Genomic DNA, 12,488 nt, shown 5'->3' on the forward strand with positions numbered 1-12,488 from the left:
AAGATAGAGATTAAGAAGCACTTTTATTCATGAATGGTTTAAAAAATATTTTTCTCCAGATGTTTTGTGTGAAGACACTTGATTTGACACTTCTGGGAAATCCTAACAGAAAGGAGATGCAAAGCTCCTCCTGGATGGGAGCAGCCCTGGGTTTTGATTCAGTGAAGGATTGTGATTATTTAAAGAGATGCAGCATTCCAAGGATGTTTCTGAAGACCACAACAAAGATTGTGTCCAGTGATCTAAGTATCTTTTTCATTTGCTTTCAATAATTGTGTCTCCGTGTTGAGTTTACTTTCCTGCCAGTTCTGATCAAAGCATTTTCATGATAAACTGTTTTCTTTTCATTTTGGTCTGTTTGCCAATCCAAATAACAAAATGCATTGCTGATATAGCTGTATGATTATTTTTTTTTTCAATATTTTTTTTCTTTTTGTCTCTCCAACAGGCCATCTGTGGAAAAGAAAAAAGAGAAAAAATGAAGTACATATTCTTAATATTTTTCATGAGTTTATTACCACAGTATGCTGGGAAATCTTTAAGAAGAGATGACAGTTACCCAAAAACTTTTGAAGACATCAAAAATGAGATAGCTGGCTATACCGGTATTGCTAAAGCTATTATCGATCTTGCTGTTCATGGAAAAGCTCAGAACAGATCCTATGAAAGATTAGCAGTTTTTGCCGATACCATAGGACCTAGACTCAGTGGTTCAAAAAATCTAGATGCAGCTATCAAGTATATTTTCAGTGCCCTGCAGGAAGATGGGCTGGAAAATGTGCATCTGGAGCCTGTGAAAGTACCACACTGGGAAAGAGGAGAAGAGTTTGCAATGATGCTGGAACCAAGGAATCACAGCATTGCTATTTTGGGACTTGGGAACAGTGTTGCAACGCCTCCAGAAGGTAACTCTTCCTTTTGGAATTAAGTATTACTTGCTTTTTAATGCCAAACTATATCATACCCCTAACAACTTCTCTCAATGGTCCAACTGAAGTTTTCTTCCTGCTATAATAGTTCTGCAAGACAAGATGCTGTTTTTCTGGGACTTTTCTGTACGACACACACGGTTGTGAATGATGCAGTTTAGTTTAAATCAGTTTGGTTGTACTGACTTGAAGAGTTGATTCCTGCACTCTCCATTAAATCTGTACCCTTTTGTTTAACGTTGCTGAATCTCATTTGCAAAGATTCTGCTTCTCTATTGGGGTTGGTGGGAAAATTGTTCTTGTGATCTGGAGGTTTCCAGCCCCGCTTTTTCATTTTGGCCAGAGAAGTTCTCCATGGGGTGTTGAGTTAACATGTGATTTCTGCTCTTTTTGCCATGCCCTATCCTGCCAAGCTCAGCACTTCACTCTGGCAAAAAACAAGACAGCAGGAAGAGGAGGAGAATCTCATGCTGAGCTTGGAAAGTGCCAGCCCCTCGCTGAGTATAGCATTAATATCTGTGTGTCCTTTCCTTCCCTTTGTCTCATGCTCATCTTGGAAAAGTCTTTGGCACTTACTGAACTGTGTGTCGCCTTTTAGTGGATCATGTGTAATGTGTTACTTTGGGAACAAGAGTGATCATTAGCGAGGCTCAGCAAAATTCAGGTGTTTTGAGCCTCAAAGTATTAGTCTGCTTGCAAACAAACTGATTTATAAGATTCTGGTTTTGTACATATTGATGTGGCTCTTTCTCAGGATTGCTATTTTAAAGGCTGGATGACAACCTTCTTCTGTGACTACTCTCAATAAATAACAATAGACTTATTCCTAGACCACTTCAAAAACGTTCTTATTGCTTTATGAGAAAATAAATTTAGCTTAGGAAATAAAAGGTAACATGATACTCATATTTTTTTATGAATTGTAAATTTTTGTGATAGTGAGCTTTCTGTTCGAAATGAAACAAATGACGTATAAAAGCTGTTTTATTTATAAAAAAATATATAGCCCTTCAAAATACAACAAAGTAAAACTGGGTATGTTTGGGAAACTGCTACTGTAAATTTTGTCTGAGGTATTTCTGTCATGTTGAGGTAAACACGTGCCTAAAATGTGAAACTAAAACCATTAATAATGTCTGTTTATCCCATTATATGTCAGAGGCTTAGTTCTTTGGTAGGAGAATATTTACAGCAAAGGTTAAACCTACAGATTATTTTATATCCTTTCAGTCCTATTCTAAGCTTTCTAAAAAGGAAGCTAAAATTAAAGTTGTGTTTTTGGTGTTGAGCAAGTGTTACTGAACCTGCAAAGAGAACCTGCAATTTAATCTTGATGAACATCTTCACATCCTGAGAAGTCTGTTTTTCACTTCCCTTTCTCAGCTGTGTAGTTATTTGCACTTGACTGGTCTTACTCCTAGGTGTTCCTTTTTTCATTTAGAGAGGTACTGATTTTACACGTTTAAAAATGCTCACAGAGGCTAATCGTGTCCTTTTTCGTCTGTAAAGATCTTTTACACTGATGACTGGTCAGGCTAGTACCTGTGGCTGGTGATGGAAGATAAGATTGTGTTATCCAGCACTAGTTTATACTGACTAATGTTAGAAAAACTACATTATTCTTCCTAATCTTTTACTTGCCTCTGAGATCTGCAGTGTTTCTGAAGAGGTGTATGTGTTAGTGCTAGAAGACTGGATGGCAATGAGATCTCTCACAGAAGAGCGGGCAGTTTCTCACACTTGGTGGAATCATTTTGATTTAATTACTTATCTTCTGACTTAAAATCTGTCCTACTGTTCGTGGTCTCATCTCTCTCCGTGCAAGCTGTGACAGGTTTTTGTGCTGGAGGAGGTTATGCAGGGTGGCTGGTCCCTGGTGAGCTCTTGGCTCTTGTTCTTCCGATCGCTGGACCGGGCACCTGGCTGACGGAAATGCCTGGCGAGAGCCGCTCATCACCAGCCTCTCTGGGCAAGAGAATTGCAAGGTATGCTGCTTGGAAAAGCGCCTGTCCCCAATCACGGAATGAAAAACGTGTAGTTAGACTATTAAAACCACCACTTTGACACTTCTGAGGAATTCATTCCCAGATCCACTCCCTCTGCTCTAAGCAGTGATTGTCACTGTGCCCTGTTCCTGAGAAAAAGGGACAGGCGGCTGCCCTAAATCACATCGGAAATATTTGAACCATTTCCCTCAGTGAGGGAATATCAGCAGTTCTGATTTTTCTTGCTTTAGCCAAGAAGCTGTGGGAATGTGAGTCATCCTGTAATCAAAATAATGCAACTCAATATGAGCTGCTTGATGCTGATTCTCCTGGTGGTGCCCTGCTGTTGCTGCATGGGATCAAACCACGGGAATCTACTGCTGCCATGCCGAGCTTTGCCAGAGGGACACGTTAAAGGCTGAGGACTGGCTCTCAGATGTTGGCTCCATGATCTGGCCATTGGCACCTGGGTTCTGCTGGGGGGCAGAGACACCCTTCAGAGCTGCCTCTAAAGTGGGCTGTGGAGATGATCTCTGAAGGTGTTTGGTATTAGTTTGATAGTTATTATGTGTTTTAAATCAGTGTTCCTGTCAGGGTACATTTTGGACCCCTCAGTTTACAAACTACTGTCTCTGTAGAGCCCTACAGATCCCTTCCTTGTCACTACCGATGCCTGCTTAGAGCCAGAGGACAGCACTGGCTGGACATTTTGTCTTTTAGGGTCTGGAGATGGGGTTAAGTCCAGAGGGGGTGACTGCCCCATCCCAGCAAGAGATACAGGAGACCATGTCTTGCTTTCTCATCCTCTCAGTTATTTCCTGTATGCCTTCCTTCCTATTATGTGCCTCCAGGCCTGAGACCCAATGAGCTAAGAAAATAAGAAGCATTGGCAGAAACTTAAAATGTTGCTCCTCTCTGGATGTGCTTAGTGCTTCATGCCGGACTTGGTGGCCCCTCATGCCCTCAGAGCTCCTCCTGGAGCTAGTGCTCTGAAGGGCTCTTTATTAACTTGGCAATAGCCTAATAGTGGTTTGAAACCTGGCTTTGGGTGTTGGAAATTCAAGGTTTATTTTCCCTTCTGTCCATGGAAATTCAAACCAGTGTTTCCTAAGAGTGACCCGATGGCCAGAGCACACACTGAGGCTGCTCACTTTCCGTTTCAGCATATGCTATGCAAGTGTGGAAAAGAATCCGTGATCCTTTGGGGCAGGAACAGGAAACCCTAAGTAGCAGCAGTATTTTAGCTGTGGAACCTGAGCCAGCATTGACTCCAGGATACAAGGAGTGTCTCTTCCTCTATCTAACTCATGCCTATGGGGTTGAAAACCTTATGGGACATGGACAGAGCTTTGCCTGTTTATTGGATTTGCTGGGATTTGCCCATTTTGTCTCAGATATGAGTTTGGCATAGAGCTGGTTGGCTTATTCGAGGTTGGAACAGTTCTGATGACGTGCAGGAGGCTTTTCAGTACCTTGTGATCTTGTGGATAAAATCCACATTTCCCTATTTTCTTCTTCAGGACTGGGCAACATGCCAGGATGTCAAGTTTCCAGATTCAGTCTGATTTACACAGCAAAAGGGGGCAGCATAGAAAAGGTTAGATTTTTTTTTTTATCGAAGAGGAAAAAAAAACATTTTGCCTTTCAGTGTATCCCAAGATTTGAAAGTGTGGGGTCAAAGAGAAAGTTTTCACTTCCTTTGATCTCCTTACAAGGAGGGAGTAGCTTTCATGCCTGTCTTAGTGACAGGGAGAGGAGAAACATGACACGCAGAGTGTCCTGGATTTACAGAAGTCAGCAGAGATTGAAAATGGTTACTGCCTCAAAGAAATGGATTCCTAGGTAACAAACAGGACTGAATGTTAGAAAGTGCTCAGTTTAGGGAGCTGACAAACCTGGAGGTTTACCATATTTAGTCAATGTCCTTGTCTCATGTCCACTGTTTCAACATTGGCAAAACATACAGATATATGTAGAGAGACTGTGTTGATTTCTGGTAGTACTGATTATATCCCCCAGATTCTGAGGAAAATAGATATAATTGTTGCTTTGAGAATCCCATAATTGAAGGAAAGTAGTAGTTTAGCAGATGTTTGACCATAAAGTATCAAAGAATTCGTATTTTTTTGCATGTGTTTTCAAATGCACTTTTTTTTTCCTGATGGGTGACCCTGCCCTTTCATTTTAAAGAAATACTGAGACGTAGAACCAACCCCAGAATGCAGCCTGCCCAAAATATCTGCTCAAAAAAGGAACAGTCTCTGGTTTCTGTGTACTGTTCAGTGCAGTGAAATTGAAATAATGTAAGTATGAAAAAGATGTATTGGCAGACTTTTTCCTAGTTTTTGTGTTCAAGTCGTGGGTTTTTTTGTTTAACTGTCAACAACATTTGGTCCACTCTTGCTCTTATAGAAGGTGGTGGGAGTTTTGCCACTCAGATAATATGAAAATAATTCCAGCCTGTTATTTATAAAATGGGGATAATGTGTCTCGAAGCTGTTGAAGGCGTGTGCTGTTGCTGTAGGCTCAGTGTCTTTTTAAGCCAGGGATGCTCCTGAAAGAAGTCATCTGACCCCAGTCCTGACTGATGTATTTTTCCCCAGTTTTGACCCTCCCTTTTTGTTTCTCAGTGGTGAGTGGATTGGAGAATTCAGATTTAAAAAAGGCCAACAAAAAAGTTAATTTTAACATGTATCAGAGGATTTACCCTTGAGTTGCCAGCATCGTGGATGACCACTGACCTACTGGGAGAGAAAGAGATCCTTCTGGAGTTTCTTGGGTACCTCCTTTGATGAGGAGTTCAATGCTGAGAGCAGGGGTTGCGGAGAGTCATAGGTGTGAGAGCACAGTGCACGGCAAAGCCCTCCTTCTGTCTTCACTGGATCTCTTTTTCTGTGCGTGAGGAGCTATTGATTCACATCTTGAGACCATGAGCCTCAGTACTGAGTGCCTGGATTGTTTATTATTACTTAGAGGAGCGCTGCTTGCAGTATGATAATTATGCTACTGTTTTTCTTGGAATGTAAAAGATGATGTAGATGAAGGACCTCAGATGCTGTGATGTTCGGTGGCCCAGCATCTGGGCCAAAAGTTAGTTCAGTGGGATTTCAAAGATTTAGAGTAGGAGTAGCTGTGTGGCTTTGAGGTCTGTGAAGGACATGGGTTCCAGTCACTACTTTAATGAACATTCAAGTGAACTGTATGGACTGGCAGTGGCAAAAAAAAGAATTTTCAAGTCTTGGCCCTTTTCAGTGTCACTAAATTGAGAGTGGTTACCTCAAGGACAGTAAACCCAGGCTGAAACTTCTGCCTCACACTATCGGAGGCAGGATTTGAACATGATTTTCTGCATGCATGGGGAATAAATGCACAGCTGAGTGACACTGCCATTTTCACTCCCGGGGGACAGACTGCAGTGACTGGCATCTTGACTTGCTAATGAGGGAATGATTGCCCACGGTACTTCCTGCATGGGTACCTGTGCGCTCCGGAACTGGCTCTTCTGGATCCAATTCTTGGGTGCCTGATTCAAGAATCATAGAATGGTTTGGGTTGGAAGAGACCTTAAAGGTCATCTAGTTCCAACCCCCCTGCCATGGGCAGGGACATCTTCCAATAGGTGAGATTGCTCAAAGCCTCATCCAACCTGGCCTTGAACACTTCTAGGGATGGGACATCCACAACTTCTCTGTTGAGGCAACATGCTCCAGTGCCTCACCACCCTCAGAGTGAAGAATCTCTTCCTTACGTCTCATGGAAATCTCCCCTCTTTCAGTTTAAAGCCATTGCCCCGTGTCCTATTGCTACATGCCCTTGTAAAAAGCCCTCTCTCCAACATTCTTGTAGACCCCCTTTAGGTATTGGAAGGCTGCTAGAAGGTGTCCTCAAAGCCTTCTCTTCTCCAGACTGAAGAACTCCAACCCTCTCAGCCTGTCTTCATAGGAAAGGTGCTCTAGCCCTCAGATCATCTTTGTGGCCCTCCTCTGGACCCGCTCCAACAGCTCCATGTCCTTCTTATATTGGGGACCTCAGAGCTGAATGCAGTATTCCAGATGGGGTCTCACGAGAGCAGAGTAGAGGGGCAGAATCACCTCCCTCAACCTGCTGGCCACGCTTCTTTGAAAACAGCCCAGGATATAGTGGGCTTTCTGGGCTGCAAGTGTACATTGCTGACTCATGTTGAGCTTCTCCTCAACCAACACTCCCAAGTCCTTCTCCTCAGGTCTGCTCTCAATCCATTCTCTGCCCAGCCTGTACTTTTGCTTGGCATTGCCTTCACTCATGTGCAGGACCTTGCACTTGGCCTTGTTGAACTTCATGAGGTTCGCATGGACCTATCTCTCAAGCCTGTCAAGGTCCCTCTGGATGGGCATCTCTTCCCTCCAGCGTGTTGACCATACCACACAGCTTGGTGCCTTCAGCAAACTTGCTGAGGGTGCACTCAATCCCACTGTCCATGTTGCCGACAAAGATGTTAAACAGCACCGGCTCCAATGCCGACCCGTAAGGAACACCACTCATCACTGGCCTCCACTTGAACGTTGAGCCATTGACTGCAACTCTTTGAGTGTGACCATCCAACCAATTCCTTATCCACCGAGTGGCCCATCTGTCAAATCTATATCTCTCCAATTTAGAGACAAAGATGTTGTGTGGGACAGTGTCAAATGCTTTGGAAAAGTCCAGGTAGATGATGTCAGTTGCTCTTCCCTTACTTACCCAGCACTGTTATTACCCCATGGTAGAAGGCCATCAAATTTGCCAGGAATGATTTACCCTGAGTGAAGCCATGCTGGCTGTCCCCAGTCATCTCCTTTTTTTCTATATGTCTTAGCATAGTTGCCAGGAGGATCTGCTCCATGATCTTGCCCGGCACAGAGGTGAGACTGACTGGCCAGTAGTTCTCTGAGTCTTCTTTTTTACCGTTTGTAAAGATGGGGGCTATGTTTCCCCTTTTCCAGTTGGTGGGAACTTCACCAGACTGCCACGATTTCTCAAATACGATGCACAGTGGCTTGATTACTTCATCCTCCAGTTCCCTCAGGACCCGCGGACCCACCTCATTAGGTCCCATGGACTTGTGCATCTTCAGGTTCTTTAGATGGTCTCGAACCTGATCTTTTCCTACAGTGGGTGGTTCTTCATTCTCCCAGTCGCTGCCCTTGCCTTCTGGCTTTGGCTGAGCAGCTGGAGCTCTTGCCAGTGAAGATTGAATCAGAAAAGTTTTCGAGTACCTCATCCTTCTCCATATCCCAGGTAACCAGGTCTCCCATTTCCTTCTGGAGAGGGTCCATGTTTTTGCTAGTCCTCCTTTTTTCACTGACATGCCTATAGAAGCTTTTGTTGTTGCCCTTGATGTCCCTGGCCAGATTTAACTCTATCAGGGCTTTAGCTTTCCTAACCTGATCCCTGACTGCTTGGACAATTTCTCTGTATTCCTCCCAGTCTACCTGTCCTTGCTTCCACCCTCTGTAGGCCTCCTTTTTGTGTTTGAGTTTGTCCAGGAGCTCCTTGTACATCCATGCAGGTCTCCTCGTGTTTTTGCCCAACTTCCTCTTTGTTGGAGTGCACTGCTCCTGAGCTTGGAGGAGGTGATCCTTGAATATTAGCTAGCCTTCTTGGGCCCCTCATCCCTCCAGGACTTTATCCCCTGGTGCTCTACCAGGCAGATCCCTGAGGAGGCTGAAGTCTGCTCTCCTGAAGACCAGGGTAGTGAGCTTGCTGTGTGCCCTCCTTGCCAACCTAAGGATGTTGAACTCCATCATTTCATGGTCACTGCAGCTAAGGCTCTCCTTGAGCTTTACGTTCCCACCAGCCCCTCCTTGTTGGTGAGAACAAGATCCAGCGTAGCACCTCTCCTTGTTAGTTCACTTGGAGAAGGAATTTGTCATCAACACATTCCAGGAACCTCCTGGATTACTTGTGCCCTGATGTATTGTCCTCCAACAGATAACAGGGTGATTGAAGTCCCCCATGAGGACCAGAGCTCATGAATGTGAGGCTGCTCCTATCTGTCTGTAGAGGGCCTCATCTGCTTGGTGTTCCTGGTCAGTTCGCTTGTAGTAGACCCCCACTACCATGTCAGCTGTCCCTGCCCTCCCTTTAATCTTGACCCATAAGCTCTCATTTGGCGAGATACTGTCCAGACTTTTCGTAGCAAACCTGTCTCCATGCAGGGCTGCTTCGAGGAGAACCAGACCTGTTGTACTGCTCTTTTGGCTGCCAAGACTTTGGCTGGGAGTCAAGTCCAACCCCCTTGCTGGTAGAATTTACTGCTACATGTTAGTGACACCAAACTGTTCTAATGAGATCCAGTACTTGCTGGAAATTTTTAAGTCATATTTGTCAAAAATGTAGCTGTTATTTAGTGTTTATTTTTCTCTGTTTTCTTCTTAAAGAACAGACTAATACGTTTAGTCACTCTTCTAGGCATCAGAGCTGAATAGCCTCATATGCTTTTGGGTAACTCTCCTATGCAGTTTTAGTTTCATGAAATAATTCTCTTTGCTGTTCCACAGAGTGGGTGAGGTCACATTTTCCAGAAGTATATTCAGATTTTTCAAAATCTTTCTTTCTGATAAAAGCCGTCTTCTTTGTTTTATGGTTCCCCTAAAATATTAATCTTTTCTTCATATTATAATTCTTATAGCAATACATGTTGGTGTGTGTTGATAGGACAAATGTGTTTCTAGGTGTAAAAGTATTTTAATTTTTCAGTAAATGCTAGTAATTTTTGAGGGAGAAGAAAAATCGTGATGATGTGAATCTTTCATTTGCTTCAGCCTGACACTAAGCCTTAATTTGATGAGTTCATTACTGACTCACAATTTTTCTGTTTGTTTTTCTGTAAATCTTGTTGAATTATGTGGGGCGTTGGGGAAAAGGTAAACTAATTCCTGGTGAGAGCTGAAAATCAATGTATTTTTAAAAGAGGTAAGATAGAAGTTGAGGGGAAAAAATGTTTTCTGGGCTGATTTGCAATTAGTTATTCAATATTGGATTAGATATAAGGAATCATACTTAGCTTTCAAGAATATATTTGCCTTTTCCCTCCATTCCCCAAAACTTTTTCTTTGACCCGTCTCAACAACTACCTTTCTTCCCTATCTCCAGACATATATATCTACTTTTTCCCTATTGCATGCTTCAGCTTCTTACATCCTCATTCAGGACTGTTGATCCTGACACATGCTCTGGTTCTGTGTAGAGTGATGTGGCATCCAGGGTCCAAGACTGCCATTTTTACAGTAGAACTGCTCATCCCAGCTGCTACATTATAACTTTGTATGTGCAGCTCTTTCCTGTGACTCGTGCAAAAAAATTCTAGGTTCTCTGTAACTCTGTGAAAGAAGCTACCTTGCAAATAGGTGCAAGACAGCACAAGTGGGCCATTTCTGAAAGAAGTAGAGGCATGGTACTTTTATCCTGGGGAGTCAGTTGAGTCTGAAAGACAATTGAAATAGCCAGGCTAAGGTCAGAAAAGCTTGGGGCTACCACCTGTGTGTACTTAGGGTCAGCATGGAATACCGTATACCTTGATGTGGCAGCTTCCAGCCTAAGTTAGCTTTCTGGGAGAGCTGAGGTAGAAATGGAGAAATCTAAGAAGTGGCAGCCATCCAGTAGACAAGAAATGAGGGAATCAATGTGGTCTGACGTCGCTGGTCTGTGAGGCAGGGCTGCGATTATCAGGTCGGCCTCATGCACTGCTTTCATGGCGTGTTGCTGCTCCTGCTCTTTCTTTGGCTTCTTTCTATCATGAAGAAGTGTCTTGATTTACTTGTCTTGATGTCTTGATGCCTGGTTCCGATGAAAGGAGAAAGCATTCTGTCTCCCTCTTGCTCTCATGAATGCAGAGGCCAGGACATATTTCAGATATGTTCTTCCCCGGTTTCAAAGTCTCCACCAGTACCAGGACAGTTAGATGTGTTACTGACTTTTGTGTTGATATTTCAGGCAGTATTTTATACTTAAGATGCAAAAATTTTAAATACATAAACATATAACACACAGGGAACTTTAGCAGAGACTTAGTTTCCAGCTTTTTTGAGTCTAGAGCTAAAAATACTGTATTTTAATTGTTTTAAGCAAAAATTGCCTTTCCCATCAGATTATTTATTTGACAGTCGCATGTGGATCAGCAGCATCACTGTTCCGTAGTATGATTTGTAAGAGAAATCATAATCGTTATGTTAACACTGTGTGAAGTAAATGAAGTTTGGAAGGTATGTGTAGGGGTGAGTTGTTCACTTGCTGTTATTGAAAAAAAAAATTGTCAAATTAATGATGGCTGCATTTGGCTTTGTAATGACATCTCCAAGGGACTGTTGCTGTTAACTAGATGACAAAAATGAGACGGGGGGGAGGGGATGGAGAGAATAGAGTAAGGCCATAACTGAGTAATCAGGAAATTAGTATCCAGTAAGGTTAAACAGTATGCAAATGATATTTCTTTCTGGCTTTGCTAAATTCTTCTTTTAATACAGCAATTGATTGTAACTAACTAGGTTGAATTTCTGTGTGTTTGAGTTGAGTATTTCTAGGATAGTAGTAAATAAAAACCTACAGAGACTTGATTCCCAAATCTCAGGAATTCGTGATACTCTCTGTGGTGAAGTCTTGGCATGTCTTGCCCTGGTGCAGCCGAGAACAGCAACAATATTCTGTATGAAGTTTCCTTGATGTTTTAATAGAGATTCATCATTTTTTAAAATCTGACAACAGGGAGGATTTTCCTTTTTTTTTTTTTTTAACTCTTCTCTGAAACTTGTTACTAACACAGACAGATGCATTACTCCAGATACTAAAATGGCTTAAAAGTTTCCTGCCTTTAATCTTGGGGAGAATAAGTTATCTCATGGGAAACTAATCTACTTCTGGCATGATTGTTGGCAGGTAAGCAGGTGCTAGGAGGTGACTAAACTGTTTATGCCAAGAATCAGACTTCTGATGTATGGTAGTTTGCAGACAGCTGATTTACAGGTGCGCTTATATATATACATATATATATATATAACCAATACATAAAATTGGACTTCTGTAGCTGATAAAGAGTATCAATCAACTGTAATCAATCTTGCCTTCATCCTGCCTGTGACAGGTTTCAGACTTTGCTAATGCATGCCATGCCGTTTATTTCAACTGGCAATGTAATCATCAAAGTTGTGGCATCTCCAAGTGTTTAAATAGAAATGTACATTTTTGTGTACAGAGGACTTTGTAATATATAATTTTGTTTGCAATTGAAAAGTTGTCTTCTTGTTCTCACTATTAACACCCTTCCTATACCTTAATTCTCAGAAATGTCAGGGTACAATTTACTGTTTAATAAGGAAAATGAGAGGAAACCCATAGTACATACATAGATTATTTTGCTTACTGGCCCAATGCAACAATATGTATAATGTTTCACATGATGAGAATAAATAAATAGTCTTCAGCTTCATATAGTCAGCCAAGTTTATCATGTTCATAATTCTTTCTTCTACACTTCATGCCCTTTACTTGGCTAACTCCCCAAGTGCTCTGTATTCATTTTTTGGACCGCGTGGGTTACAATCTGTGTGTCTTGCTTAAG

General features: G+C 42.3%; 1 protein-coding gene across 1 annotated transcript in view; it reads left to right on the top strand.

Annotated features, from left to right (window-relative positions):
* The first annotated feature begins 478 nt into the window (after nt 1-478).
* CPQ (carboxypeptidase Q) overlaps nt 479-12,488 on the top strand; it is a 151,167-nt gene continuing 139,157 nt past the window's right edge. Inside the window, exon 1 of the mRNA XM_086609482.1 lies at nt 479-905. Within this exon, the coding sequence (XP_086465608.1) occupies nt 479-905 (427 nt within the window). The remainder of the gene's footprint in view (nt 906-12,488) is intronic.

This window comes from Tauraco erythrolophus, chromosome 3, assembly GCF_009769465.1.
Source record: "Tauraco erythrolophus isolate bTauEry1 chromosome 3, bTauEry1.pri, whole genome shotgun sequence".
Classification (NCBI taxonomy): Eukaryota; Metazoa; Chordata; class Aves; order Musophagiformes; family Musophagidae; genus Tauraco; species Tauraco erythrolophus.